General features: G+C 41.3%; 1 protein-coding gene across 3 annotated transcripts; it reads right to left on the bottom strand.

Moving 5' to 3' along the window:
- Nucleotides 1-862: 862 nt before the first annotated feature.
- Nucleotides 863-21854, bottom strand: Gosr2 (golgi SNAP receptor complex member 2). Of its 3 annotated transcripts, XR_006846510.2 has the most exons (7): nucleotides 21760-21851; nucleotides 12426-12490; nucleotides 10887-10995; nucleotides 9938-10070; nucleotides 7102-7242; nucleotides 3346-3559; nucleotides 863-1954 (listed from the first exon to the last, which is right to left on the bottom strand). XR_006846510.2 is itself a non-coding variant. In XM_046421286.2 (6 exons), exons 1-6 carry the CDS (start codon nucleotides 21786-21788, stop codon nucleotides 3398-3400), a joined length of 639 nt encoding a protein of 212 aa, XP_046277242.1. In that variant the 5' UTR covers nucleotides 21789-21854; the 3' UTR covers nucleotides 863-3397. The 3 variants fall into 3 exon arrangements, 2 of the variants coding, with proteins under 2 accessions (XP_046277242.1, XP_046277264.1); XM_046421286.2 differs by having other exon boundaries at nucleotides 863-3559; nucleotides 21760-21854; XM_046421308.2 differs by lacking the exon at nucleotides 21760-21851 and adding an exon at nucleotides 21513-21730 and having other exon boundaries at nucleotides 863-3559.
- Between the last annotated feature and the right edge of the window lie 4163 nt (nucleotides 21855-26017).

Here is a 26017-nt window from a genome sequence, read left to right as displayed (position 1 = left end):
ATAGGGGTAGGGTAGCAGGACGTATCTTAGAGTTTGTGAAAATTAATGGGGAGGCAGGGGAAAAAACTGTGCCTGACTTCCAGTAGGGACGATGGGGAATTCAGTGGAAGCCAGTAGCAGTAAGGCTCCAGGTTTTCCCTGAGAACAGGTGACACCCCCATCCCACCAGTCAGTAAAGGATTGTGCTGTTCTGCCAAGGCTCAGAGTCCCAAGAGGGATTCCCCAGTGCATCTGAAGGATTTTCAACTTGCATTTGAAGTTTTCTCTGTACTGACATTCCACTGATTTGACTTGTGATCCTCATTTTTTTTCACTGGTTTTTTCCGTATTCTTGTTCAACATTTGCCCCAGCAGTTCTGAGGATTACTTCACTAAGCTACATCCCCAGCCTGAGTTATTTCCTGTTTCAACTCTCTTCTGGAATAAAGGAGGCTATAAATAACTTTATTCTTGGATTTGATGGGTCTTGCTCTTCACACATGTATTCTTCGGTGCTGGGAATCAAACCCAGGGCCTCACTCATGCTAGTCAGGTGTACTACCACCGAGCTCCACCCCACCGCTCCTTCACACATGTACTCTGAGTTTACACTTTCAAATGCTATCACCTTTGATTAAGACAAAAGCCTCCTGCGAGACAGTGGTTCCAAAATACACATGTAAGAATGACCTCAGAGACTTAAAAAATGTTCTAATTCAGGTCTGGAATAGGCCCCAGGAATCTGTACTTTTAAAAAAAAGTTCCCCAACTGCTTCTGAGCCAGCCAGCCCAGTCCTAGGCCATGGAACAGTGTTTAAGAAACTGTCCTGGAACCATAAAAAAGGTTATTAGTGATAACAATGTCAAATTATTTTACAAAGTATGATTTTCTAAATAAAATAAATCTCAACTTTATTCAGCTGATGTTTCAAAAACAGAGTGGAAATTCAAACTTGCAAATCAAATCCACTTACATTCAACAGGGAAAGTGGCTTTAGTGAAAAACCCAGCATGAAATTTTCTATAAAACCAGGACTATTGTATTAATTTGATCTTGAATCTGGCTTTTCTTAAAGTGACCAGACCTGGAATAAACATCCATGTAATAAGGGTATTCAAAGTTCCTCCTGGCAACTCACCTGCTGCAAACCCCAGCAGGCAGCATAACTGCTGCACCAGGTGGCTAAGGCCACCTTTTGGAGTTTCTAGCTAGCTCCACCTAAGAATTCACCCTGACCCCACTAGAGGGCGCTCCTCCCCTAAACTGGGGAGGAGTCTAGGGTCCCCTAGACTGGGACCCTTTCCTGCACTCAGGCCACGCACTTCTTGCCCAGTAGGGCACTGGACACGAAATGGGAAGGATGGTAGTTCTGTGACAATAGCCCTCTCAGTGCCCTGGAATCACCAGACACAGAACACCATTCCCAGCCCCAGGCAGTAAAGACTCACACACCACCTCCACAACTTTTATTCCCAAGTAGGGAGAACCTGCTGCAAAGGTGAGGCATGAAGGTTTATCAAAGCCAGGAATCACTATAAAGCCAGGTGAGGAAACTGGTATTCACTACAAAAAGATGCCCTACCAGCCAACAGGGCCGGGAGTTGGAGGTGTCTGTCTCCCAGAGTTCAAGTCCAAATGGCTCAGTTGCGACTTGCACACCTTCCTCCAAAGTGTACTGTCTGGCAGAATCCTCAGGTGCCCAGGAGACAAGACAGGTCTCTGCAGCCTAATAATCCATTTTATGGACCCTCAAGAGCTCTGTGCTGAGCATGGTGAAGATTTCAAAATGCCTCCCAAAGGCAGGTTGAAGATGCTGCAGCCCCACTGTCCCTGCTTCAGGTCACTGTTTTTGCTCTGCAGGGCTGTTAATCCTTTTCAGAAGAGGTCACAGATTCCTCCTTCCTGGAAATCTAGGGTCCCTGTTTAGCCCAGAGGGGTAGGGAGGGGTAATGGATGTCTCTTCTGATCAGAAATCTGAAATTAGTACCCAGAAAATTCATGTTAAAAATCTGTGACAATTAAGAAAATTCACCAAAGGAGGAGTTACGCTACAAATACATATGCCTGAAGAGACCAGTATTGCTACTGAAACAGGTGAGTAAGGGAGGGAAGAGACCATACACAGTAGGAGGGAAAAGAGGCACAAGACAGTTTAAGCTACAAGGAACAAAGACAAAGTGTAAGTAGAATGATCAAGGGTGGAGTTAATACTGACCAGGTTTCTAGTTCCGGGGAATTCTGAGTGTTATGTTGCCTCGCCATGAGGCTAAGCCTAGGGTTGGTAGGACAGTTGTTCTCTGACAGATGAACAACTACACTCACCAGGTCTTTCTGGTACTTTCAGAAATTTATCACATTAGATAGACTTCAAGACAGACTGGCTTTATAATGAATTCCACAATACTCCAGGTATTGTTATAGCCTTAATCCAGGGCTGGGAAGAAGGGAAAGTTTCTGGTTCCTGGAAAGTCTCACAAGAACATATAATCAGAGACATCTCCAGGGTGACCTACCCTGGCGAGGCAGGTGATAATGTATTTCAAGGAAGAGAAGAGAGCCAAAGAATTAAGAGATGTTAGAACTAGAGACGAGACTGTAACTGACAAATAACTAACCTTTGCTAATTGCCACCTTCTTAAGACGCAAAAGCCCATCAAAGCCTGGGCAGAGGTGCCCAGCTGCAGTCTCTGAGTTTTAAGAGAGCTAACCATTCTAATACTTGAAAAAAAATTGGTGACTCGGGTCTTCAGTCTCCAGACTGAACATTCCCAGGAACACTGGCCTTCCTTCAGGAAGGACAAACGCCCAGCAACCATAGTGTGGAAAAGCTTACCCTTATCAGCAATACCTTTAATGTCTCTGCTTCTCCTAGGTTGCTGCTTCCAGGAAAGGATGATGAGTGTTAGCAGTTAGTCATCTACATGTCAGTTGCTGGGGGAGGGTGGCAGGAGCAAGAGTGTGTAAACTGATCCACTGCAACAGGTGCAGGAAAAGGCCTCTTCCCTCTCCTTTCTGCTCATGCTCCAGCCTATTCATCAGGAGCCTCAAAGGCTGCTGATGACAAGGTGTGAACAGTGTGAACAGTCCTGTGCATGAGGCTCACTGCAGAAGCCTTCTCCAGGTGCACACAGTCATGTGGACAAAGCCATCCCTTCCCTCCCCCAGTGAGAGTGAGGGTGAGAGAATCAGAACTTCTTTCACTTTCTACATACCACGCATCTTGGTGGCACTAGCTCACCAAGATGTCTCAGAAAAAAAGAGCAGTTTGATCACAATTACTCCTAAGTGGTCTTCACAGTTAAGTCAGGCATACATTTCAAAAGGTGGCCTCTAGGCCCTTCTCTCTCTTACGTGCACACACTCACATTCACACAGTCTCGCAGTGGGAACAATGTCCAGCCACTGGGTGTGGCCGGCTCAAGTCAGGTACTGCGCCATGAGGAACATGACTACACAGGTGAGCAGCATCCCGCCGATCATGAAGTACTTGTCCTGGAAAGCCCTCTTCTCAATGAGTCGCATCACCGTGTTAGATAAGCCCAGCATGTTGGCAATATCAAGGATCTTTTTCTGAGTCCCCTGCAGCAGACAAGAAGAGAAAGAAAACAAAGACTGACTCACTGTGCCAATGGTGGGTGATGGTTATCACGTGCTGGGGCTTTACCAGTGGGTTTTCTTGGTCATGCTCTATAAAAAAACATCCACCAAAATAGACTCACTCTCCTATAGTCAATTGTTTTTGTTTTTACCAGAGTGAAAGGAGTAGAATTCATTAAGTATGAATAAAAACTGAACTCGCACAGGGGCAAGCCGGCCCTATAGGGGTTGCCCAGGTCAAATGATTTTTAATCCAGGTACCAAAGCAACATAAAGGGAAAGAAACGTCTATATCAGAAATGGTGATGAGACAACTGACTACATAACAAATTGTCATTTATGTGTATCTCTCCCTAACACACACACGCATACACACACACACACACACACACACACATATATCATACATATCACAGGAAGATATCTAAAAACTAGAAACAATTCAAGTACCCATCACCCACAGGATGGATATACATATCACATTTTATCTGCACAGTGGAATACTGTTCAGCAATAAAAGGTATCTAGTTGCCACCCATAACCAAACATGTAACTACATGAACCAACCTCAAAAATATCAGAGGAGGGTAGCACACATAAAATAGTAGTATGAATGGTTATATGAATTCAGTAACAGGCAAAACTAATTACAGGTGAAATAAATCAGAATGGTGGTTGCCTGGGATAGTTTGACTAGGAGGGGCAAAGGGATCTTTCAGGGGTGATAAAAACAGTCTGTAACTTGATAGGAGTACGAGCATGATGCTTTTGTCAAAATGCACTGAACTATACAAATAAGCTCTGTATGCCTCACAATATAAACTACACTTCAATAACTATTATACCTTTCAAAAAATATAAGTATTTTCAAATTTAAATATAAGTATTTTTAAATTTAAAACTCAATATATATTTTAGAGACCACATTGAAAAACTCTCCCTTGGCTCCCTACCTCCAATAATCCTTGATACTAATCTACCCACTGTGTAGAGCAGAATCTTCAGGGATTCTACTGAGTATAATGTGTGGGTCAAAGTCCACATTTATGAGGGGTATGAAGTGGGAAAAGATGGAAATGCAGCAGACACCAACACAAAGACCAAAAGCCCCTTATATAAATGTTGCCACCAAAACAAAAGGATATTTTATTCCTAAATCAACAGCCCAAACCATCCAGCCTACCTTTCTTTCTGCTTTCTAATTTTTAAGAACGTTTATGAATTTGTTTTTTAAATATATTTTTAAAAATATTTCTCCTAGGTATAACAAGTATAAATGAATGCAGAGGCAGACCCCAAGTTACTTATATTCACAAGTCACTCATTATACTCGGACGGATGGATACGACTTACCCACATCCATTCTTTCTTTTTTCCCTTCCTGGTACTAGGGATCAAACCTAGGAGTGCTCTACCACTGTGCTACATCCCTAGTCCTTTTTATTTTTCAAGACAAGGAAGGTCTAAGTTGCAGAGGCTGGCCTTGAACTAAAAATTCTCCTGTCTCAGACTCCAGTACTAGCAGATGAGATTACAGATATGTGCCATTGTGGCTCCCACTTTTTTTTTTAGTACCAGGGATTAAACCCCGGGGTGCTCAATCACTGAGCCACATCATCAACCCTTTTTTATACTGAGACAGGATCTTGCTAAGTTGCTTAGGGCCTCACTAAGTTGCTGAGGCTGGCTTTGAACTTGTGATCCTCCTGCCTCAGCCTCTTGAGCTGCTGGAATTACAGGCTTGCGCCATCTTTCTTAAATGAACACACATTCATAAGAGACTAAGAGAAAAGGCCAAGGAAGAAAGAGGAACAGGAGGCATCATTGACAGAAATTCAGAGCCGACATTCTGCCCACACAAGGATTAACCAGCCTTGTGAAGAGATCTCCAGGGCTGGGGTGAGGCTCAGGGCAGAGCACCTGCCTAGTGTTTAAGGCCCAGGATTCCATCCCCAGCACTGCAAAATATTTAAAAAACAAAAAAATACAGATGGAGAATGCGCACAGACTCAGGTTAAACTTGTTTGCTACTAGAGAAGACATGAAAGGTGACAGTGAAAACGAGCTTCTTGCTGAAGAGCCTGCTGAGTGCTGAAGTACAGGCTAATCAATGTGAGGTTCAAGAATCAAATTTCTAAAATCACCTAAAAGTAACTGTACCTTTCAAAAAAAATAAGTATTTTCAAACATGAACTGGCCTTAATCATTAGGGTGCTTCAGCCCAGTTCCTTCATGTTCTTTCCAGCATTACTTTCAAATGATTTAGGCAGAAAAGTCCCTGACAGAGGCAGGTGGAAGGAATCAAGAGGCAAAAGACAGCTACAGACTAGGTGTGCAGAGCAAAGTGAGCTAGAAACTTTGAGGTGCAACCCTCAACGCCTAGACAGGCTCCCCAGCACTTCATCACTGCAGGTGGCAGAAGGTGGGTGGGCTCCTCAGTGCCACAAGACTTCAAGGAAGCTAACCTTTGCTTTAATAATAAAGCTCTACCCCCCACTGGCTCTTCCATTAGTGTGACATGGAGTCTTGTCCTAAAAGGGCTCTACTCTTCAGCTGAGGTATGGAAAAGAGAGCAGCAGTTCTTTATAGAAAGAGTAGGCTCACCAACAAGTACCTGGTTAAATTAGTACTGAAATTGCTGCAACTGTCAGCAAGGGGGGGTGGGGAGTAATGTCTCTGGCTCACCTGACCCTCTCCCTGGTAAGGATGGAGGGGGCTGTTCAGAAATGTATAGAGTCCTGCAGAGCAGACAGGCTCCATGGGATCCAACAAAAACTAAGATAAAGCTCACACTTTTGAGCGACAGTTTCTCACAGCTCAGTGGATGGGAGTTCTTCATTACAGGGGCCACACCCTGATAACAGGCAAAGCCCACACCCCATCAGCCATCAGGGCTGACACAGGAAAAGGGCATGACACAGAGTCTGTGTCATGTTCCTGTAAACCACTCCCAGGGAGTCAGAATCTTAATGCCAACAGGACAGGGCTTCTAGGAATCCCTACAGCTAATGAGAATGAAGAGTCACTGAGAATCCTCACTATGTGCTCTAGAAGCTTAGAAGTGATTTACTGTGAAACTATCTACTGCAGTTTTAGGCAACCCAAAGACCCACCCATGGGAATTCAGGACTGCAGTAAGACAGTGCATAGTTGAGATCCTAAGGGAAAGCCAGCTAGGGTGCAGCTTCGTCTTCATCTGAGCAGAGCAGATTCTATATCAGATCTTCTCAGCCTATTACTTGTCCCCCTGTTGTAGCAGTCAATTCCATGTAGGTTCAATAGATGGGGAAAGACCTGGATACCAAGAGAGGCCACTTTATGGCTCAGGAATTTGGTTACTCTGGTGCTTATAGAAATCCAACTCCAACAGGAAGAATCGAAAACTCAAGTGTTTTCAAATCGAAAACTCCGTGCTGTTACAATATCACAATTTGGGGACACATAATCAAAATGTAAACAGTTTCAAACTGTTGGATGAGGCCAAAACAAAAGGCCTTCTCCCTGTTCTCCAGGAGGGACCCCACCTTCAAGGTCAGTCTCTGGGCCCTCAGTCCCTCCAGAATACTGTGCCCGCCTCCAATGAGGTCATCCATGCCGTGGTGAATGTTGTGGAGGGAGGAGTTAAACTGCAGTGATTCGTCCATTGGTATGGTGGTGGCAGAGTCCTGTGAAAGAAACGCAGGCACTTGATTAACTATGCTTGCTAGTCAGCTCCAGGGGTCCCACTGCTTCTGAGTGTTCTGCCTTGCAGCCAAGGCCAAGCCAGAACAGCCAGAGGGAATGATGCAAGAATCAGAGAACCCAATGGGGAAGAAAAAGCAAAGTGTGGGAGGCCTCCGTTTACAAAGAACAAGCTTGTTTCCTCAGAACTGTCACTCTTCTGTTACCCAATTATTGCTGATTTCTGCCTCTGTATCATTTCTTAGGAAAACCTATTCCTTCAAGATCTCATTACATTTCTTGTAAAAGCTTTCTCTGACTACTAAGAAAGGTGTTCCAAAAGTCCCTGACTTGGCTTCCCCTTAATGCAGCATTAAATGTTTGCTTTTGTTCTTCAGCTATTTTATCTTAGCTTATCCCCCCTCCAATTAGATTGAAACTAAGAATCAAAGAGCCTATGCTTTTTATTGAAGGCTAATGGTGTTCAGGATGGGAATACACTCCAAAGTAGGCAAGAAAAATGCTAAAAAATGGAGAGAGGGGGGAAAAAAAAAAAGAATACAGGTTGAGTATTGTACCAGGTGAGTGGTCCTAATCCAAAATGCTTCTTTAGGTTTTGCAGCATTTCAGATTTTGGATTTTCAGATTAAGGATGCTCAACCTGTACTGATCAAAAGCTTTCTTACTATACAGACTCATTACTGTAAACTCACTCTATCCTCATTCTGTGCATTATTATCCTCATTTCACAGATGAAGAAACAAACTGCAGAAAGAAGAATAACTCGTCCAAGATCATACAGCTGGTAAGAAGCCAGTACGACAGGAATCCTGGTACTAAATGCAAGGCCTGCTCTCTCTCAACCACACACACAGAAGAGAGACCATGATCAATTCTCATGGCTCTCATTTCACCCTAAAAGTGGACTGTGTACAGAAGCAAGTCATCACCATGTGACAATGTTCTCTTCTCCTTCCCAACTTCTGACTTGCCCAAACTTCTGCCAAGCAATGCTGTTTTGACCATCTACACCTCAGTTCCTGATGGTAAAGAGATTAAGCCTTCTTTTCTCTGCTCCACAAGTTCAGAACCATCTCTCACATGCAAATTTTCAATAACTCCTCCAGGAGTGGCACAGCTGAAGGAATCATTTTATTAGTTTTCTCACAGTTAGCTCTCAGCACCTTAGTGTTCTACACAGAGCTAATGCTCTGGGTCAAAGGACTCCAGTGTTTGGAAAAAAATATCAATAAGCTGGGTGTAGTGGCACATACCTATAATCCCAGCAGGTCAAGACGCTGAGGCAGGAGGATTGCAAGTCTGAGGCCAGCCTCAGCAACTTACTGAGACTATCTCAAAATAAACAAATAAATAAATAAGAAAGAAACAAAGGGCTGCGGACATAGTTCAGTGGTAAAGTGTACTTGGGTTCAATCCCCAGTACTGCCCCCCACCAAAAAAAAAAAAAAAAAAAAAAATCAATGACAGACTTCTCCTCATTTACTTGATAAGAATTTATTGAATGCCTTTTATGTGCAAATCTTTCTTACCTTCCTACCAGAAAAGTATCACTGATAGGTCATTATCTCCCAGGCACACGTATTATAGCTCCAGATGGCAATGTGACCAAGAAGAAGTTTCCTTTGGCAAGTCAATGTTTACTAAGGGCCTACGGTAAGCACAGTCACATCAGGCTGGTAAGTAACAAAATAATCCTGAGAGATATCCCTAGCCTAAAACATGCCTGATGCAATACCATAACTATCAAAAGCCCACACAACAACATTTAATGTGTCTTTATAGAGCATTACATTTTTGAACTGTTGGTCATTCTGACCTGACTGCTTATCCTGGAGAAATAACACTTGTGGAGGCACATTCTGACGCACTGAAGGAAATTTCCTGCAATGCATGGATGGAGCAGTAAGAGTTTAACATCTGCAAAGCAGGAAATGATGTGGATTCCAGTAACAGGCTTAGGAAGCTGACACCTCTCTAGAAAATAAACCCCTCTAATAAGGATCAAAATATAAAAACCCCAGACCCACCTCATTTGGTGAAACATGTTATGCAGGTCACAGAAAAGGCCAGTTATGTTCTGCAAACATGTGCAGGGACTGATCCTATCAAGACCAAAGGACAGGGACAACAGTGTCTAAGAAATGAAATATGCAAACCATCAGGCCATTTTCAGACTCGAGCCAAGCAGTCCATCCAACACTAAACATCTGTTAACAAATTCCTCTAAATTGCTGTTCCGACTACAGGCAAAAACATTTTAATGCATCTGACACTGGAACCACACACATACACAGCATAACAACTGCCTGGAGGCAGCTTTGAAATGCTGCCTTTTCTACCAGTGGCCTTAGTTCTAATCATCTGTCTCTATCTGATGACAAAAACATTTCGACCATGTGAACTTTCACCTCTGTGCACTGGACAGCTGAACCAGGTAATTTTCACCTCTGCCCATCCCTCAATTTAACTGCTTCCTCTTCAGGTTTCTGATTGGAAAAAAAGAAATTCCAGTCTAGATTTAGTATCAGTGGCAATACACAAAGTCCCCTGTCATTTCCAGTTGGTCTCCTCCATGTCAGTCTGTTTTAGGTGTCCTCCTACAAAGATAAAGCTCAGCGACCTGAGCTCAGCCCCAGCAATCTGTTGAGCACCTGCCGACCCCCTCGGAGCCTGGCTTACATTAGTGGTGAAGGTACGAGACAGAAGCTCCTCTCGCTGTCTCTCCTGCTGCTCCCTGGCATAGCGTCGGTGCTGGAAGTTTCTGAGAGCAGTCTGCAGGTGCTGGACATCATACTTTAACTGGTCAACTCGACTGGAATCAATGAAGAGAGAGATTAAATTCTAGGAACCCAGTGCAGCACAATTTGAGGCAGCCAGGCCTTGTATTCAGGACAGAGGACATTTCCTTACTTTTCCCTACACCACCCCCTGAAATGTGATGTGAATCAATGATGTTGAAAGTAAAGAAGAGGCTTGAAGTTAAAGTGGGTGCTCACACACAAGATTCACCTGCTGGTTTCTGATTCTGGATGCATGATAGGGAACAGGTGACAGGAAGCAGGTTTGATGACCCCTTCCTGACCTTCTATGGATTATATCGCTCTCCTGGAAGAAGCCCAAGGGCATCTTTGAGGCAAAACATCAATGAAGTTTTATAAAAGTTTTAGGAGCAAGCAGGGGCTGGGTGAAGGCGTTGAGGGTGGTTTCATTTTAATTTCATGGTGGAGTATCAAACGTTAGATCAGTATTTCATTATAAACAAGACTGATTGAAGTAAGAGCATGATTTCATTTCAAACAAGAATCCAGTGGGAATCAAAGAGCAGAGCCAAACTCCCTGACAATATCAGGCTTCAAGTGGTTAGAGGTCTCATCAGAAAACAGAACTGGAGGCAAAATTCCAAAACACCACCAAGGAGGTACTATATTTCAAGAGACCTTACAAGAGACCTCACAGGCTTTGACTATGAAGGGATAATACTCAAGAACTGTGCCTGTTGGGGGAATTTATCTTTGCACTTAGTTTTTCAACATGTTCATGTATTTTCAGAATATTCTACCACCTCCCTGGAAGGAAGGCCTTCCCTGGTAGCCTGGGGATAAGGGCAGTGTCAGAGGTCAGCACTTACAGTTTGGCATTCTGTCTTTTGTTAGGGGGTTCCTTGCTGGACAAAATCTCCAAACGTTCTAGATGGCTGAATATCTGGTCTATGCTTGCTTGGATTTCATTTTCTACTACTGCACAAAAGAGAAAAAACGAATAAATGCTGGAAAAGATAGTGAACTTAAATTAGAATGATAAACCAAACATATTTTCCCCATATCCAATAAACTAATAATGTATTTCAAAAGGAGACGAATGTATACACAAATGAATAATGGAAGAAAATCCAAGATATGCTAAAAGCATTGTTTCAAACACACACACACACACCTGTTAATGCCATAACAATGACAATTTTTTAAAAGCTAAAGGTAGATCTATAGAGATATACTTTTAGAAAATAAAACATTAAAAGGTTGTTCAAATAAATATTTTAAGCTAAGTTTTCTTATGTAGGTCTCTTTTCCTTTGAGATAGGTCTCAGATATAAAAAAATACCTAGTAAAAAGAATGCCAATTTTACAGTAATAAAGTTAAAAAAAGGCACAAAGGAAAGAGAAGATTAGTATGGAAACATAAGGAGAAGAGTTCCCTTAAGGCTTTCTGTAAGAATGGGTGGGCTGAGCTATACCGAAGCCCCCAAAATAGATCAAATATCAACAGGAAAGGCCTAGGAAAGAATCCAGAGGTAAAAAGATATGAAAAGTAGAGTTATTTTCCTTATCTCTTTTGATAAAGACAGTCAAAATGACCTCTTTTCCATTTCTAATCATGTAACAATGAGATTGCTGGGAAGGCAAACAAAGTCTAGTGGACAGAAACCGAACTATGCACACTCACAAAAAAAGTACAGGCTCCTTGCCCCACCAAGAAGCGTCAGCAGGGGCACTGACTGCCCCTTCCTAGGTCTTTGCGAATGCAGCAAACACGAACAGTTGAAATTAAGATGCTGTGGGGCACAGAGCCAAGAGAAAAGGTGCTTTGAGCTGTGGCAGAGACCGAGACATGGCATGGCAAGAGCCAGGCAGTGAGGTGACAGGAGCTTCTGCAGAAGTGTCTGCATGTTGACCCAGAAAAGGGGCCCTTTCTTGGAACAGAATAAAGCCAAATAACAAAACCCAGCAAGTTTCTCAAAGGAAACAACGGTGTGGGAACTAAACTAATTAATATTGCTATTCGTTTCTGAATAATCCTCCTAAAAAGCCAGAGTTCTCAGCTTAGAAGAAATGGCCAATCCCAGTTAAACATCTCTGAATTTTTAAGGAGTGCATTCCTCTAAGGACTAGGTAATTAGATTAAGACAGATGGGGAGAAAGAACTTCCATTCCCATAGGGCCATGTCAGGTTGAGTGGAGGGGTAATGGGGGATAAGACTTGTGGGATTCCAAAGGGCACAATCAAGGAAATCAGTGACTTTGCCATAGGGTTTTTTTGTCTAACCTAACAACAAAATTCATTCCACACTGAATCATTAAGCCCTGAGGCAGAACGCAGTCAGGAAACCCAGCCCATTAGCACCGTGTCATCAGAGAAAGGACTCTGGTCTCCATAGTTAATTACTCACAGTGCAGAGACTGCTTGTCTGCTGTCTCCAGGCGTCCCATGTGAGACTGGATCTCGTGGACCTGCCTATCAAAGGAAGAGGGAGGAAATGAGTGAGACAGGAATAATCAACAGCACTTCAGTGAAGAAAGACAATTTTTCTGATGCCAACATGTAACTGATTTAAACTGACAGCACCGCTGAACTGAAAAATTTGTATGTGATGCTTTGGGCCACATGTTTCTAATAGCCAAACACTAATATTAATAATACTGATAGGCAGCATTTAGTGAGTGCATACTGTATCCAAGACACACTGCTAAGTCAATAACCCTGTGAAGAAAGTACTATCATTGTCCTCATTTTATAAATAAGATGACTGAAACCAGAAAGGTTATGTAACTTGTTCGAGGTCACACAGCAAGTGATAAACTCAGAGATCCAACCAATCCCACTATCTGCTCTATGACCTAATGTGCTGAGCGCTGGTGTGTACTAACAAGAGTCAAAGGGCAAGAGAGATAGAATCCCTGCCCTTGAGAAACACTGTAATTAGGAATGACAGGCCAGATAGACATGAAAAAGCTCTGAGAAGATTTACAAGAAAACCAACACACATAAACGTAAACAAACAAAGTTGAGGAGCTTTGCACAGTGGTGTAAAGCAAAAGCAAATAGAAGGGCTGAGGCTGAGAAAGTGTAAGCTGGGAACTTTTGTGAATGAAAGAGTTCAGAGCAGCACTTTAAAGAAAGACATGACTTAGTGAAGGGAGATATTAAGAAAATGATATGCCAAAATGCACACAAGGCATGCTGTGTGGGTCACTAGCAGGGTGGCCTACTTGAAGGAGAGTTGGTCGGAGAGGAGGATGAGGAAACCATGCAGAGGAAGGCCTGAAAGACAGGATCTCCTGTTTGGTAAACATCCTTCCCTGGCAATAGGAAGAGAGACTACCATCTGATTTGGAAATGCAACAGGATCCCAGATACCAGGCACCAGAGCACTCTGGAGGCTTTTCAGAACTTGGCCAAGGTCAACCTCAGAACACTTCTTAGTAGTCCCCCATCATCAGTCCCTGAAATATTACTTATGCTAGCCCCCATAGCCACCTCCTGGAGCTTACAGTCTCTTCATATTGAAGCCCAAGTGAAAATGGCCTCATCCCCAGGCCTGAAGGAAAAGGTCACTAATCTTCCTTCATGGTGAGAACAATTGACTGTTACCCTAAATTTACCAATGACAGTCAGCCAGGAGCTCAACTTTGGTTTAAGCTTGCATCCAGTTTTTCTGGGGCCTCCTTGTGGCTTCTAAACATAACTCAGGACACCAGAAGCTAGGCCACCTGTCTAAGAACTTCCAGAGTGTTCCTAGGCAAGACTGCAGCTAGAAATCACTACTAGAGTCTGCAACCAGACAGCTGCTTCAGTAAGGTAAGTCCAGGATATTTTGGAATGAGGGGATGTGGAGGTATGGAGGCTGATACAGAAATGCAGTTTGACCACGTGGAATCACCATGTGGAACATCTGGATCAGGGTAACTAAGAGAATGGCAACAGAAGACAGCAGAATTAGGACTTTACTGAAGGCCTGGATGTAGGCAGGTAAATTTTCAAGGGTGCCTTAATAAAGCAAATCAGAAAGTTTTCAGCATTATCAGCAGGAACAACAACATAAAAATACAAAAAACTGGGACGGGAGCAAAAACCAGCCAAGATGACTCTGAAGACATGTGGAGGGACAACCTATCACTCCTGTTATTAAGACCTATTATAGCCGGGCGACATGGTGCACACCTGTAATCCTCGGGGCTCTGAGGCAAGAGGATCATGAGTTCAAAGGCAAGGCATTACGCAACTCAGTGAGACCCTGTCTCTAAATAAAATACAAACTAGGGCTGGGGATGTGGCTCAGTGGTCAAGTGCCCCTGAGTTCAATCCCTGGTACTCACCCAAAGAGACTTATTACAGAGCCATAATAATTAAAATATGGTAGCAGTGCAGGGTCATATGGACAAAGATAGACAAACCCTAACCTTGCCCTAAGAGGAAATGGTCCCACGTATTTGGGAAGTTGGTGACATAAATCAGTTGAAAAATAATGGACTACAATACATGCTGAAAACTCAATTTATTATCCATATAGAAAAAAAGACACTTTATGAAACACACACAAAAACTCAAGGTGGCTTAACACCTAAATATAAAAAGCAAGGCTTTCAAACTTTCTGAAGAAAATACAGGCATACATAAATGCCTCAGGTTAAAGAAGGATTTTTAATGACAAAACCCAAAAATCACCTCAAAGGAGAAGACTGGAAATTTTGACATTAAAATGAAACAACTTCTTTATACCGAAAGCACCACAAAGAACAATTTAAAGGCCAGGCATGATGATGCACACCTATAATCCCAGTGGCTCAGGAGGCTAAGGCAAGAGGATGATAATATGTTCAAGGCCAGCTTCAGCAATTTAATGAGACCCTAACAACTTAGTGAGACCCTGTTTCAAAATTTAAAAAAATAAAAAGGACTAGGGATGTGGCTCAGTGGCATCCCAGTCACTCTTTAGTACCCCTCCCAAAAAATTAAAAGACGGCAGACTGGAAGATAGCTGCAGTAGATAACAAAGGATCAATGTCCAGAATATATAAAGAATTGCTCCAAATCAACAGGAAAAGCCAAACAAAGAAATTTTTTAATAGCAAAGGGTAAATGAAAGAAAAGGAAAGCCATATGGCCAATAACTCTATGAAGAGATGCTAGACATTACTAGTAACTCAGGAAAACATGTCAAAAACAATGCTCCTCTCAGACTGACAAGTAGTTTAAAGTGTGGGAACATACAACTGACATGGATGTGGGGAACTAGAACTCTCATACATGGCTGGTAGGATTATGAACTGGTAGAACACTTTCATGGCTTTCTGACAACATCTAGTAGAATCAGTAGACATCTACTCTATGACCTCACATTCTACTTCTAGCAATATGTCCGATGCCAGGGAGATCTGGCATACAATGAGGAGGCATTTGCAACAGCTGTTCATCCAGGCCCATAACCCACCATGAATAATTCTAAAATTCAAAATGTTCTCAAATTCCTAATTTTTTATAAGTCTACAGCAAATTAATTCAGTGGTGAAAAATGATCAGACATGAATCTAAGGTCTTTGTTTATTCCACAAAGTGTGAAATTTTACAGCAGTTTTTCATGTATCCTGTGGTGCCCTGATGTTTGGGATGTTACATGATATAGGATACATATTCCACATTTCTTTCCTAAAAGCTGCAACACACTTGAATTCCAAAGTGGTTTGTTCCTAAGGATTTCAGATAAAAGACTGTGGACTTTTATAGCAAAAAAAAAAAAAAAAGTTACAATCCAAGTGTTCATCAAAAAGGAAATTAGTAATTCGGCAGTTTAATTAAACTATACAAGCAGTTTAAATAAAAGAGACCTATGCATATTAACACAGACAATAAGTCTTTAAGAAAAGACAATATTAAACTCTAATACATCAGTATCTTTTTTAAAAAATTAAAATTAAACTAAAAAACACATCAAACAGTAATATATATTGCTTGTGGATACAAATATAGGAAGAAGAATAAAATAATGGATAAGAGGGTGGCTATCTTTAGGGCTGAGGAACAAGAACAGGTGTGGAGCTTTTAATTTAACTTCTGTCTCTAAATCAATAATGTAAAGCACCTTTTTTTGTATTTCCCAAACAAAATGATTAGGCTTATTTTTTCTAAACTCCATTAAAAAAAGGAAAATGGATTTAAGACAAACTCAAGTACAAATAACAGCATTTGAAAACATATTTTAGAATCAAGCAATAATTATTCTATAAAAATATACATCAGAATTGAATTTGCAAGAAAAACCTGACACTTGAAAAAACTCAAACCCATATGGGTAAGACAAAAGGCAACACAATTGACATTTCCCTGTAGAATCCCTAGGTAGAATGAGGCTAGACATATATTGTCAGCAAAACAACAGGTATTAATGAGTCCTGACATGAGTTTTGTTATTCTCTATCTTTGTTTGAAATATTTCATAAATAGAATAAATAGAAGTTTTTTTAAAATGTCAAGTCAATGGTTAATGAGGATCATTCATTCATTCACACATTAAACAGACCATGCACAATGGTCCATGGGCAATTAGGAAATGAAACCACAGATATGTCTACAGTGAGAAGGCTACAGCAAATTTGTGTTGATTTTAAGAGGAAATGGTAGTTTCTAATATCTTATGATAAATATTTCTTGATGATACTACAGATTGAGGGATTCACAACAGGCCAAACAATGACACACAAGGGAACAAGGGATACTAGGGAAGATTTCTAGTGTTCATCATGGGCTGCCTTAGAGTTTGTTTGTTTGTTTTTAATATTTATTGTTAAGTTTTAGGTGGACACAATATCTTTATTTCATTTTTATGTGGTGCTGAGGATAGAACTCAGTGCCTCGTTCATGCTAGGCGAGCACTCTACCACTGAGCCACAAACCCAGCCCCTGCCTTGGGTTTTTTGTTCATTTTTTTTTTTTTTAAATCAACTTATGATTATGAAGTTCACATATAGAATGTTCTATGACAAAAAAAAATACTAACATTTTCATTTTGTTTAAACAGTATAATGAAAATGTGTCAAGGAAAAAAAATACTCTGCCTTTAATTTTTTTTTTTTTAAGTGAACAAATATAGACTGGCATTCAATTCTGGGAGTCATCTGTTAAAGGTTTTCCCCAATAGACAATGAGGATGACCAGAGTTCAGAAGTCAAATGATGGTCCAAAGAGCTCATGATACCAAGTCTCTGGGAAAAGAAAGAAAAACTCACTAAAATGGGGTAGCTGGTGTTCTTCAAATATTGACACAAGAGGGGAGAAATGGGCTTGCTCCCTGTTGCTGCTTCTTCAGGGAGACCCAGAACCAAAAGGCCCATGTTTTCAAGATAACAGATTTCAGCTTGATAGGAAAAAAAACAAGAACACAGAACACTTATGAACTCTCTTCAAGAAAAGAAAAGAGAGCCGGGCGTGGTGACGCACCCCTGTAACCCCAGTGACTTAGGAGGCTGAGGCAGGAGGATCGCAAGTACAAAGCCAGCCTCAGCAACAGTGAGGTGCTAAGCAACTCAGTGAGACACTGTCTATGTCTCTAAATAAAAAATACAAAATAGGGCTGGGGATTTGACTCAATGGTCAAGTCCTCCTGAGTTCAATTCCTGGTACAAAAAAAAAAAAAAAAAAGGCAGGGATAGATCATTCCATATATATGTATGTGTATACACACACACACACACACACATTTTTGTACCAGGGATTAAACCCGGAGGCACTTAACCAATGAACCACATCCCCCAGCCCCTTTTATTTTTATCTTGAGACAGGTCTCATGAGTTGCTAGCTTTGAACTTGCAATGCTCCTGCCTTAGCATCCTGAGTCACCGGGATTATATGGTAGGTCACTTCATATTTAAACATAGATTACATAGACTGTCTTACAAAGGTCTTTTAGACCAAAGTTAGAGTTGGAGTGGAAAATTGTTCCAATCCCTTTCATGTCTTAGATTGTATAAGACAGCAGGAGAGATGTTAATAATATCTCAAAAACATACTTTTACTAACTTTGGTTTTGTAAGCTAAAAGGATAAACTTTAAAAATTTGCAAAAAAATTACTACTTCTCCCATTTAGTTTCTAATTGCTTTGAATGAATTAGAGAAGATACAGCCTACATGATTCCAATCTCTAGATTCATTCCATGCTAAGAAATAAATGCAAAACAACAACAACAAAATAATAACACAAATCCGACAGGCATGGTGGGAACTACAATATGATAAGTGGAAAATCTGTTTTAAACTAAACTGGGAATTCAGATAATACACGATAAAGAATAGATGACACATAAGTATGACCTGAGAGGGTAGATATGAGAAAAAAGAAGTTTTAGCCCTGTTTAGCATGGGGTCCACAACAGGCTTGGGTGATAATAATAACCAAGCAAAGACCTAGAAGAAAGTAAGCAAGGGGCACTGTTGCTGCTTAAAAAAATAAAACATAAAAAAGTTTACAAAGGATGTAGGAAGGGTTTTAAATGAAACCAGTCTTCCACAAAATGATCCACCACACAGAGCCACTTTGCAAGCATGCTGCCTCCCACCAATACCAGCAGGAAACAGGGTTCGGGAGTTAAAGGATCTGGGTTAAAGGTCTAGTTTCACTATGTACAAGCTCAGGGACAAAGTCATTTAATTTCTAGGTGTCTCAGTCTCAACTATAAAGTAGGGATACTAATAGTAATGATTATCCAAAGGATTATAGAACCCAACGCAATATGAAAATGCTATACAACATACACAGCCTTGCGTAACGCGTTTTTTATTTTATTTTACTTAAAGTAATGGGAACCACCTAGTCATTTTTAATTCCACAACTCCATCTACTGTCTTTACATCATGAGAATGCAAAATTGAAAAGAAAAAAAATGCTTTTGAGATATGTAAAAATTCTTAAACCCAGGTGCTCATCAAAATCACTTTGAAGGGGCTGGGGTTGTGACTCAGTGGTAGAGCACTTGCCCATATGCGTGAGGCACTGGGCTCCATTCTCAGCACTGTATTAAAATAAATGAATAAAATAAAGGTCCATCAATGTCTAAAATAAAGATTTTTTTAAAAAAAATCACTTGGAAAACTTATTTGATCAGAGCTTCTCATGCCTCAGACCTAAAGGAGGATGATCTGAACTACACAGGGGACAAACATGGGCACTGTTACAACCACTGGAATCTCAAAAACCCGGCCACTAGCCCTATATAAAGTTAGCCTTTATGAAATATTATTTAAGTGTACAATATTTATTGTTTTTTAATCTCTTTTTTTCATTCATTCATTGTTCAGATAGTTCAGTTTTCAAGATAAAGTGCTGATTTATGCACATGACAAGAGATAAATCACAAATGGGGTTCAAAGTTCCAGAAAAATTAATGTTGTTACTATTGTGTCAATTCAGCAACTAGCATATTATTAACTTTAAAGCACTGTAAAGCCCACTGAAACTTGCTACTGTAAAAGATCTGCCCTTTCTTAGTAACACAAACATAATTTTGTTTCATTCTTTTTTTTTTTTTTTTTTTTTGGTGCTGGAGATTCAGCCAAGGGGAACTTTGCCACTGAACTATATCCTGACCTAGAATCTGCAATCCTCCTGCCTCAGCCCCGAGAGTTGCTGGGATCATAGGCATGTGCTGCCACTCAGCCCAGCTGTTTTATTCCTTTTCTAAATGACTCACAGGGTAATTTTTTAAAGTTCCTTCCTACAATTTTTATTTAAGAATAAGGTTCCCCAGGGCAAATGCAAATTCTGTCAATACAAAGTAGTTTCTGTATTTTCCTCCACCCAAATCAAACATTTCATTGCCAAAGTAAAGTGCAAGAAACCCATAAAATTGGAAAATAAAGGGCTAGCCAGGCACAGTGGTGCACTCCTGTAATCTCAGCTACTTGGAAGCTGAGGACAGCCTGGGCAACTTAGCACTTGTCACAAAATAAAAAATAAAAAGGATTGATGGCTCAGTGATAAGAATTCTCTTAAAGAAGAATGAAATTATGGCACTTGCTGGTAAATGGTTGGAACTGAAGAATATTATGCTAAGTGAAATAAGCCAATCTCAAAAAACCAAAGGCCAGATGTTTTCTCTGATATGCAGATGCTAATTCATAATGGGGGGGGGGGGGTAAAGATAGAGATATTTTGGACTACACAGAGAAGAGTGAGGGGAAGGAAGGGGGCATGGGGGTCAGAAAGATAGTAGAATGAATCAGACATTATTACCCTATGTGCATACATGATTACATAAACTGTGTAACTCTACATAATGTACAACCAGACAAATGAGAAGTCATATTACATTCATATATGATGTGTCAAAATGCACTGTCATGTATAACAAATAAAAATATATATTAAAAAAAGAATACCCCTGAGTTTAATTCCCAGCACTAAAAGAGAGAAAGAGAGAGCGAGTGAGCGAGCACACACACAAAGCATGAAGAGTAAGAGAATCATCATCCTCTTATTCCTAATGCTTAAGCTTGTTGTGAATTCTCCTTAGTGAATTTTATTTCATTTCCAGGCCTAGCGAGTGTGATTTTAAATGTTTCCACTACATCAAAATGATAGCATATATCTGAAAGTTCTTAAAATAGGATAGGTATAGGTATACATCTCAAAAAATTGAAAATGGAAGAAAATAGATACTTTAACACTAATAATAACATCATTCTCAATAGCCAAAGGTGGAGTGTCCATCAATGGATAAACAGACAACAAAATGCCATCCCTAACATATAATGAAATATTATTTAGTCACAAAAAGGAATGAAATTCTGATACGTGCTACAATATTGAACCTTGAAAAACATGCCACCAGAAATAAGCCAGCCCCCCCCCCCCACAAAAAAAAGAGAGAGAGAGAGAGAAATTGTATGATTTCACTTCAGAAAATAGAATCAAATTTACTTGAGGCTCTGGATAGGAGGAATAGGGAGTTACTACTAAGTAGGTACTGAGTTTCTGTTTAGGTTGGTGAAAAAGTTCTGGAAATGTATAGTGGTGGTGTAATTCTGTACTTAATATCACAGAATCATACGCTTAAAAAGAGTTAACAAGGGAAATTTTGTTACGTATATTTTACAAAAGAAAACTAAACATATTTTTTTTAATAGGATAGGTATGGTTCCACATCACCATACTCAACTACTTCCAACAATGCATGGCAATATGACTAAAGGACACACCGAGGAATTTTAGCTATGAGAAACTAAGTCAATTATATTTCTTAAAGGTAAGCTGTAATCAGATATGACTGACAAACACTGTGAATGCTACCTGCATGGTAATTTCTTTATATTAAAAAACTTAATCAAAATCAGAATAAAAATAACTTTTCATTATTCCCCTGACTCTTCGCCTTCACCACGGTTTAGTTAACTCCTAGGGGCGAGGAGCCGCGTCTGCTCCGTTCTCCCCCAAACTCTACCAACCCGAAGCACCGAGTTGCCAGGTGCTGGAGGAAGTACTACGACCTGCAAGTGCTACTACCCCTTCGCCCAGTCCACTCGACAGGCAGTCACAGCTTGCAGACCCCAGAGGTCCTTCGGCCCAACGTCTCCGGAGCCCCAGGCTGAGCGGGCATCCCGCCAGGGGTTGAGAACTTCCGAGCGTTCCCGGCGGAAGGGCTCGGCCTGTACACGGGTGTCCGCCCGAGACCCCAGCCCCAGGGGCCGGCCTCGCCTGGCCTAGCCTCCGCCCGCTCCCCGACGCTGCCCTCACTTGTGCGTTTGTTGGTACAGTGGCTCCATGTCGCCGGCCCTGCCGGCCCGGGCTCTGGCTTCCTCAGAACACGTCCTCAAAGCTTCCCTTCCGGCTTCCGGCTTCCTGTTTCCGGTCGCAGGACCCACCCCGCCTCTCCCCTCTGGTTAGGGCGCCCTTGATCGCGCCTCACTGACTGAGGTTGTGGGATGGAGGAGAACGAGAAACAACCGCAAGGGAGGAAAGAACACATGTAGCTACAGGCTCGGCCTCACGTCGGGGCCGAGGGGGTGAAGGTTTTTGCTTAGGTCCAGCTGCAGGATTGAGTCAGGTTTTGGAAAGGACAGCCGCGGAGTGAGGTCCTGGAGTGAGGTCCTCAAAGCAAGGCTGCAGGCGCGGCTCTTGACTGCGGTTTTCGGATTGTCTTCTCTGACCCTGCGATTGCGGATCTTCACCGGGTTCTCTGGCTCATTCTTCCCCTGTATTGAATTTGTCCGCTCAGTCGCACGCCCATCTCCCTCCTCCCCTTCCCATTTATCCAACCAATAAACCCGCATTGATTGGAACCCGCATTATCTGGTGTCATGGGTGGTAACGGGGAAAATCCGAGTTCCTCCGGCCCTCAAAGAGGTCGCCGTCTAGGAAAGGAGATAAGATATGTATACGAATAAACATTCTAAAAGGTAGAAAATCCGGAGAAAACCCAAGAAAATTGGCTGAGCTAGGGTTGTGTTCGGTGGGAGATTCAGGAGACTTGAAGAGGTTGGCATTGGAGTTGAGACTTGGATGGGCTTGTACATTTCTGTCTTTCCACGTAGACCCATAGCGTTTTCATCCTCCCAGGCTTTATCTGCAGATCCTCCCAAAGGAGGAGATGTTCCTCTCCCTTTGACAAGTTGATGTTTCTATTCTCCCATATCCTGGATCCCTCCCAGTTTTGTGTCCCAAGAGACTGTCCACCCTTGTTGTTTATTTGCTTAACATTAACTTCTCCACTTGTATTCACTGAGCATCTACTGTGTACCATGCACAGATATTGGGGATAAGAACACAAAGCAGCAGTCCTCAACTGTCTCATACCTCTCATAAGTCCATTTAGAGGGCTAGACATATACTCCAGATCAATTATCAAGTAGAATATATGCAGCTATTGACTGAAGTACCATTTCCATGGGGAAGAGCAAGAAAAGTTCATGGATCATAGACTAATTGCCATATGAATAGACCTTCAAGAATCAACAGTGTCTTGACTATACTAACCACTGTTTCTTGTATTGCCTTGGTAGAGATGAAAGGGAGGGCATTTAAGAGTGAAGGAGTAACTTGAGTAAAGGCATATGAGGAAAGAATTTGGACCTCCTGTGGCTGGGCTCATGGGGCTTGGAGCAAGAATAGTATTAGCCCACAATAAAAAATTAAAAAAAAAAAAAAAAAAAGAATAGTATTAGAAGGAAGTTCAGAGCTAGATCACGGGGAACACAAATGTAAGGCTCAGATTTTCATTTGTAGATTTTGGTACTATAGATAGCTGGAAGCTATCAGAGGTTAGACAGAAGTTTTTAAATTTCTCAAAGACTTGTTTTATTTATTTTTGTAGTGCTGGGGATTGAACACAGGGCTCCTGGCATGCCAGGCAAGCACTCTACCATTGAACTACATCCCCTGCCCCTCACACCTAATTTTTTTTTTTTTAAGACAGGGTCATGCTAATTGCCAGGGCTTGCCTTGAATTTGCCATCCTCATGCCTTAGCCTCCCAAGTAGCTGAAATTACAGGCATGTACCACTATGCCGAGCTCTCAAAGTAATTTTATGCCCATTTCTTATTTCCTTTGGGCTCCGCAGCATCCCTGTGAGGTGGATAAGGCAGATAAGAAAATTGAAGAACAGAAGCCTCCTTATGGCTTCCCAGGCTTTTGCATATGCATATGCAAATAGAAATAGAAGGAAACTCCATCCCTCCATCTTGCATTCTTGTGTCTCATTTCTTATTTTTCTTTCATGGTAAACCACTGGGACAGTTGATTTATTATGCTGACATTCTCTATAATTACTTGCCCTCCAACCTCTCCTTTATTCTCCCAGAACTGTTTTTGAGGCTCACCAGAGCCCACCTGCCTTAGTCTAGTGATGTTTTCCCATAAATCATCCTATATTATATATTAATTGAGCTCATACTATGTGTCAGGCATAACGCAAGGGCTGGGACACAAAGATACGTGAGATACTATCTTTCTGCAAAAGTTTAATATACTGGAAGGGAAATTACTTTCTTATTTTTTTCTTTGTTCTTTTTAGTTATATAGGCCAGTAGAGTGTATTTTGACATATTATACATATATGGAGTATAACTTATTCTAATTAGGATCCCATTCTTGTGGTTGCACATGATGTGGTGTTTCATTGGTCATGTATTCATATATGAACATAGGAAAATTATGTCCTACTCATTCTACTGTCTTTCTTATTCCCATCCCCCTTTCCTTTATTCCCTTGTATCCATTCCACTGAACTTCTAAATTCTTCTCTTCCCATCTTATTGTGTGTTAGCATCCACATATCAAAGAGAACATTTGGCCTTTGTTTTTTTTGGGGGGGGGCGTGGCTTATTTCACTTAGCATGATAATCTCCAGATCCATCCATTTACGGACAAAAGTCATAAAAAGACTCTGTTTTATGGCTGAGTAATATTCCATTGTGTATATATGCCACATTTTCTTTATCCATTCATCTGTTGAAGGGCACCTAGGTTGGTTCCATAGCTTAGCTATTGTGAATTAACTGTTGTAAACATTGATGTGGCTGCATCACTGTAGTATGCTGATTTTATTGGGTATATACTGAGGAGTAGGATAACTGGATCAAATGGTGGTTCCATTCCAAGTTTTCTGAGGAATCATGGAAGGGAAATTTCTATACAGATAATTAGAATGCTCTGTGGTGAGTGTGAATCGAGGGTAATTGGGAACTATGGGGTGATTGAGAGGGGATACTTAGCATAGCTTGGGGATTCAGAGGACTTGAAAGATGAAGTGATACCTGAACTGAGTCTTGAAAGATAAACCCAGTGAGGAGATCATGGTGCACAGAGAAACTACAGGTAAGTAGTTTTTTTTTATATTGCTAATATAATGCACAAAATGGCAAAGGATGAGACCAGAAAGATAGACTGTGATCAAGTCAGTCTAAGGAGCTTGGACTTCATTTTGTAGGTGGCAAGGAGCCTTTGGAGGATTTCAACCTTGAGAGTCACTTGAGCAAATTTGCATTTTACACGGATCACTCCATCTGCAGTCTAATGGGCAGGAGGAGGGAGATTGACTGAAGGATTATTTGTTAGTACTTCATTGGTAAAGGATCCTCTGGGAAATGTCTGTCTGTCTGTCTGTCTATCTATCTATCTTAGCAGGATTGTTAGGGTTTGTCAAGCCCTAGACAAAATGTTAATGGACCCTGTCTATATAAGCAATTTGATTTAAAACTGTGTTACAAAATTCATGGACTCCTATAAGAACAGTGATTTATCAATGAAGATTGAGAATACTTGACAGAGGAGAGGTACTTCCATATTTGTTTATTGTCCAATAAGTGCATGTGAAGATCCCTTTACAATGTTCATGAACCCTGGCTCCCTGTGTGGGTTCAGGAACTCTCTCTTCACATTCATTGTCAAGCATGCTCTTGCTGGCTGGGTTCTGGCTACTATAAGAAAAAGCGAACAATGCTGTTTTTATTCACAGTGCCGTGGCTCTTCAGAACCTGCTCATTTTGTCTGTATAGCTCTTCTTGTCCCTCCATTTCCTCTTGTCATCTATTTAGTGCTTATTTCATTGAGACTCATGATGTTTCATCATCCTTCATTCTGCCCATGGATACTGGCTTTCAGTGACTCTAAGTTTGTTACCATGCCTCATCAATGATGACACTAAATGGCAAGATTTGTTTAGAGTATGAAGGAAACCATGAATAACAACTCATTGTAAGTGTACCTGTGTTGTTGTATACTGTAGATGTACAGCAATGTATCATCCAAATATGTCTTCTCTTGAATTCTTTAGGCCTAAGGACTGTATTCCTAGAATGTGATCTTTTCCACTGTTGACTGCACTCCTGACACTGAATCCAGTTGTCAGTGGGAGTGGAGATGGGCTAGAGTCCATGGGTGGAGCTAAAGAATGTCTGACCCACACCTAACACAGCTTGAGATTAACCCAGTAGCTTGTGAGGTCACGACATTGACCAGAGAAAAGAGTCAACATTGATTGGAAAAGCTGCTGGC

The sequence above is a fragment of the Marmota monax genome, unplaced genomic scaffold, assembly GCF_021218885.2.
Source record: "Marmota monax isolate L192 unplaced genomic scaffold, Marmota_monax_Labrador192_F-V1.1 WCK01_AAM20220418_F8-fsc00322, whole genome shotgun sequence".
NCBI classification, from domain to species: Eukaryota; Metazoa; Chordata; class Mammalia; order Rodentia; family Sciuridae; genus Marmota; species Marmota monax.
This window is presented reverse-complemented; position numbering and strand designations above follow the sequence as displayed.

Coding starts and splice junctions, on each gene's coding strand:
- Gosr2 (XM_046421286.2), bottom strand. CDS start 21,788: ATGGAGCCACTGTACCAACAAACGCACAA. Junction 10,071..10,886: donor AAAAGACAGAATGCCAAACT/GTAAGTGCTGAC, acceptor CATTGATTCCAG/TCGAGTTGACCAGTTAAAGT. Junction 7,243..9,937: donor CTCGTACCTTCACCACTAAT/GTAAGCCAGGCT, acceptor TTTCTTTCACAG/GACTCTGCCACCACCATACC.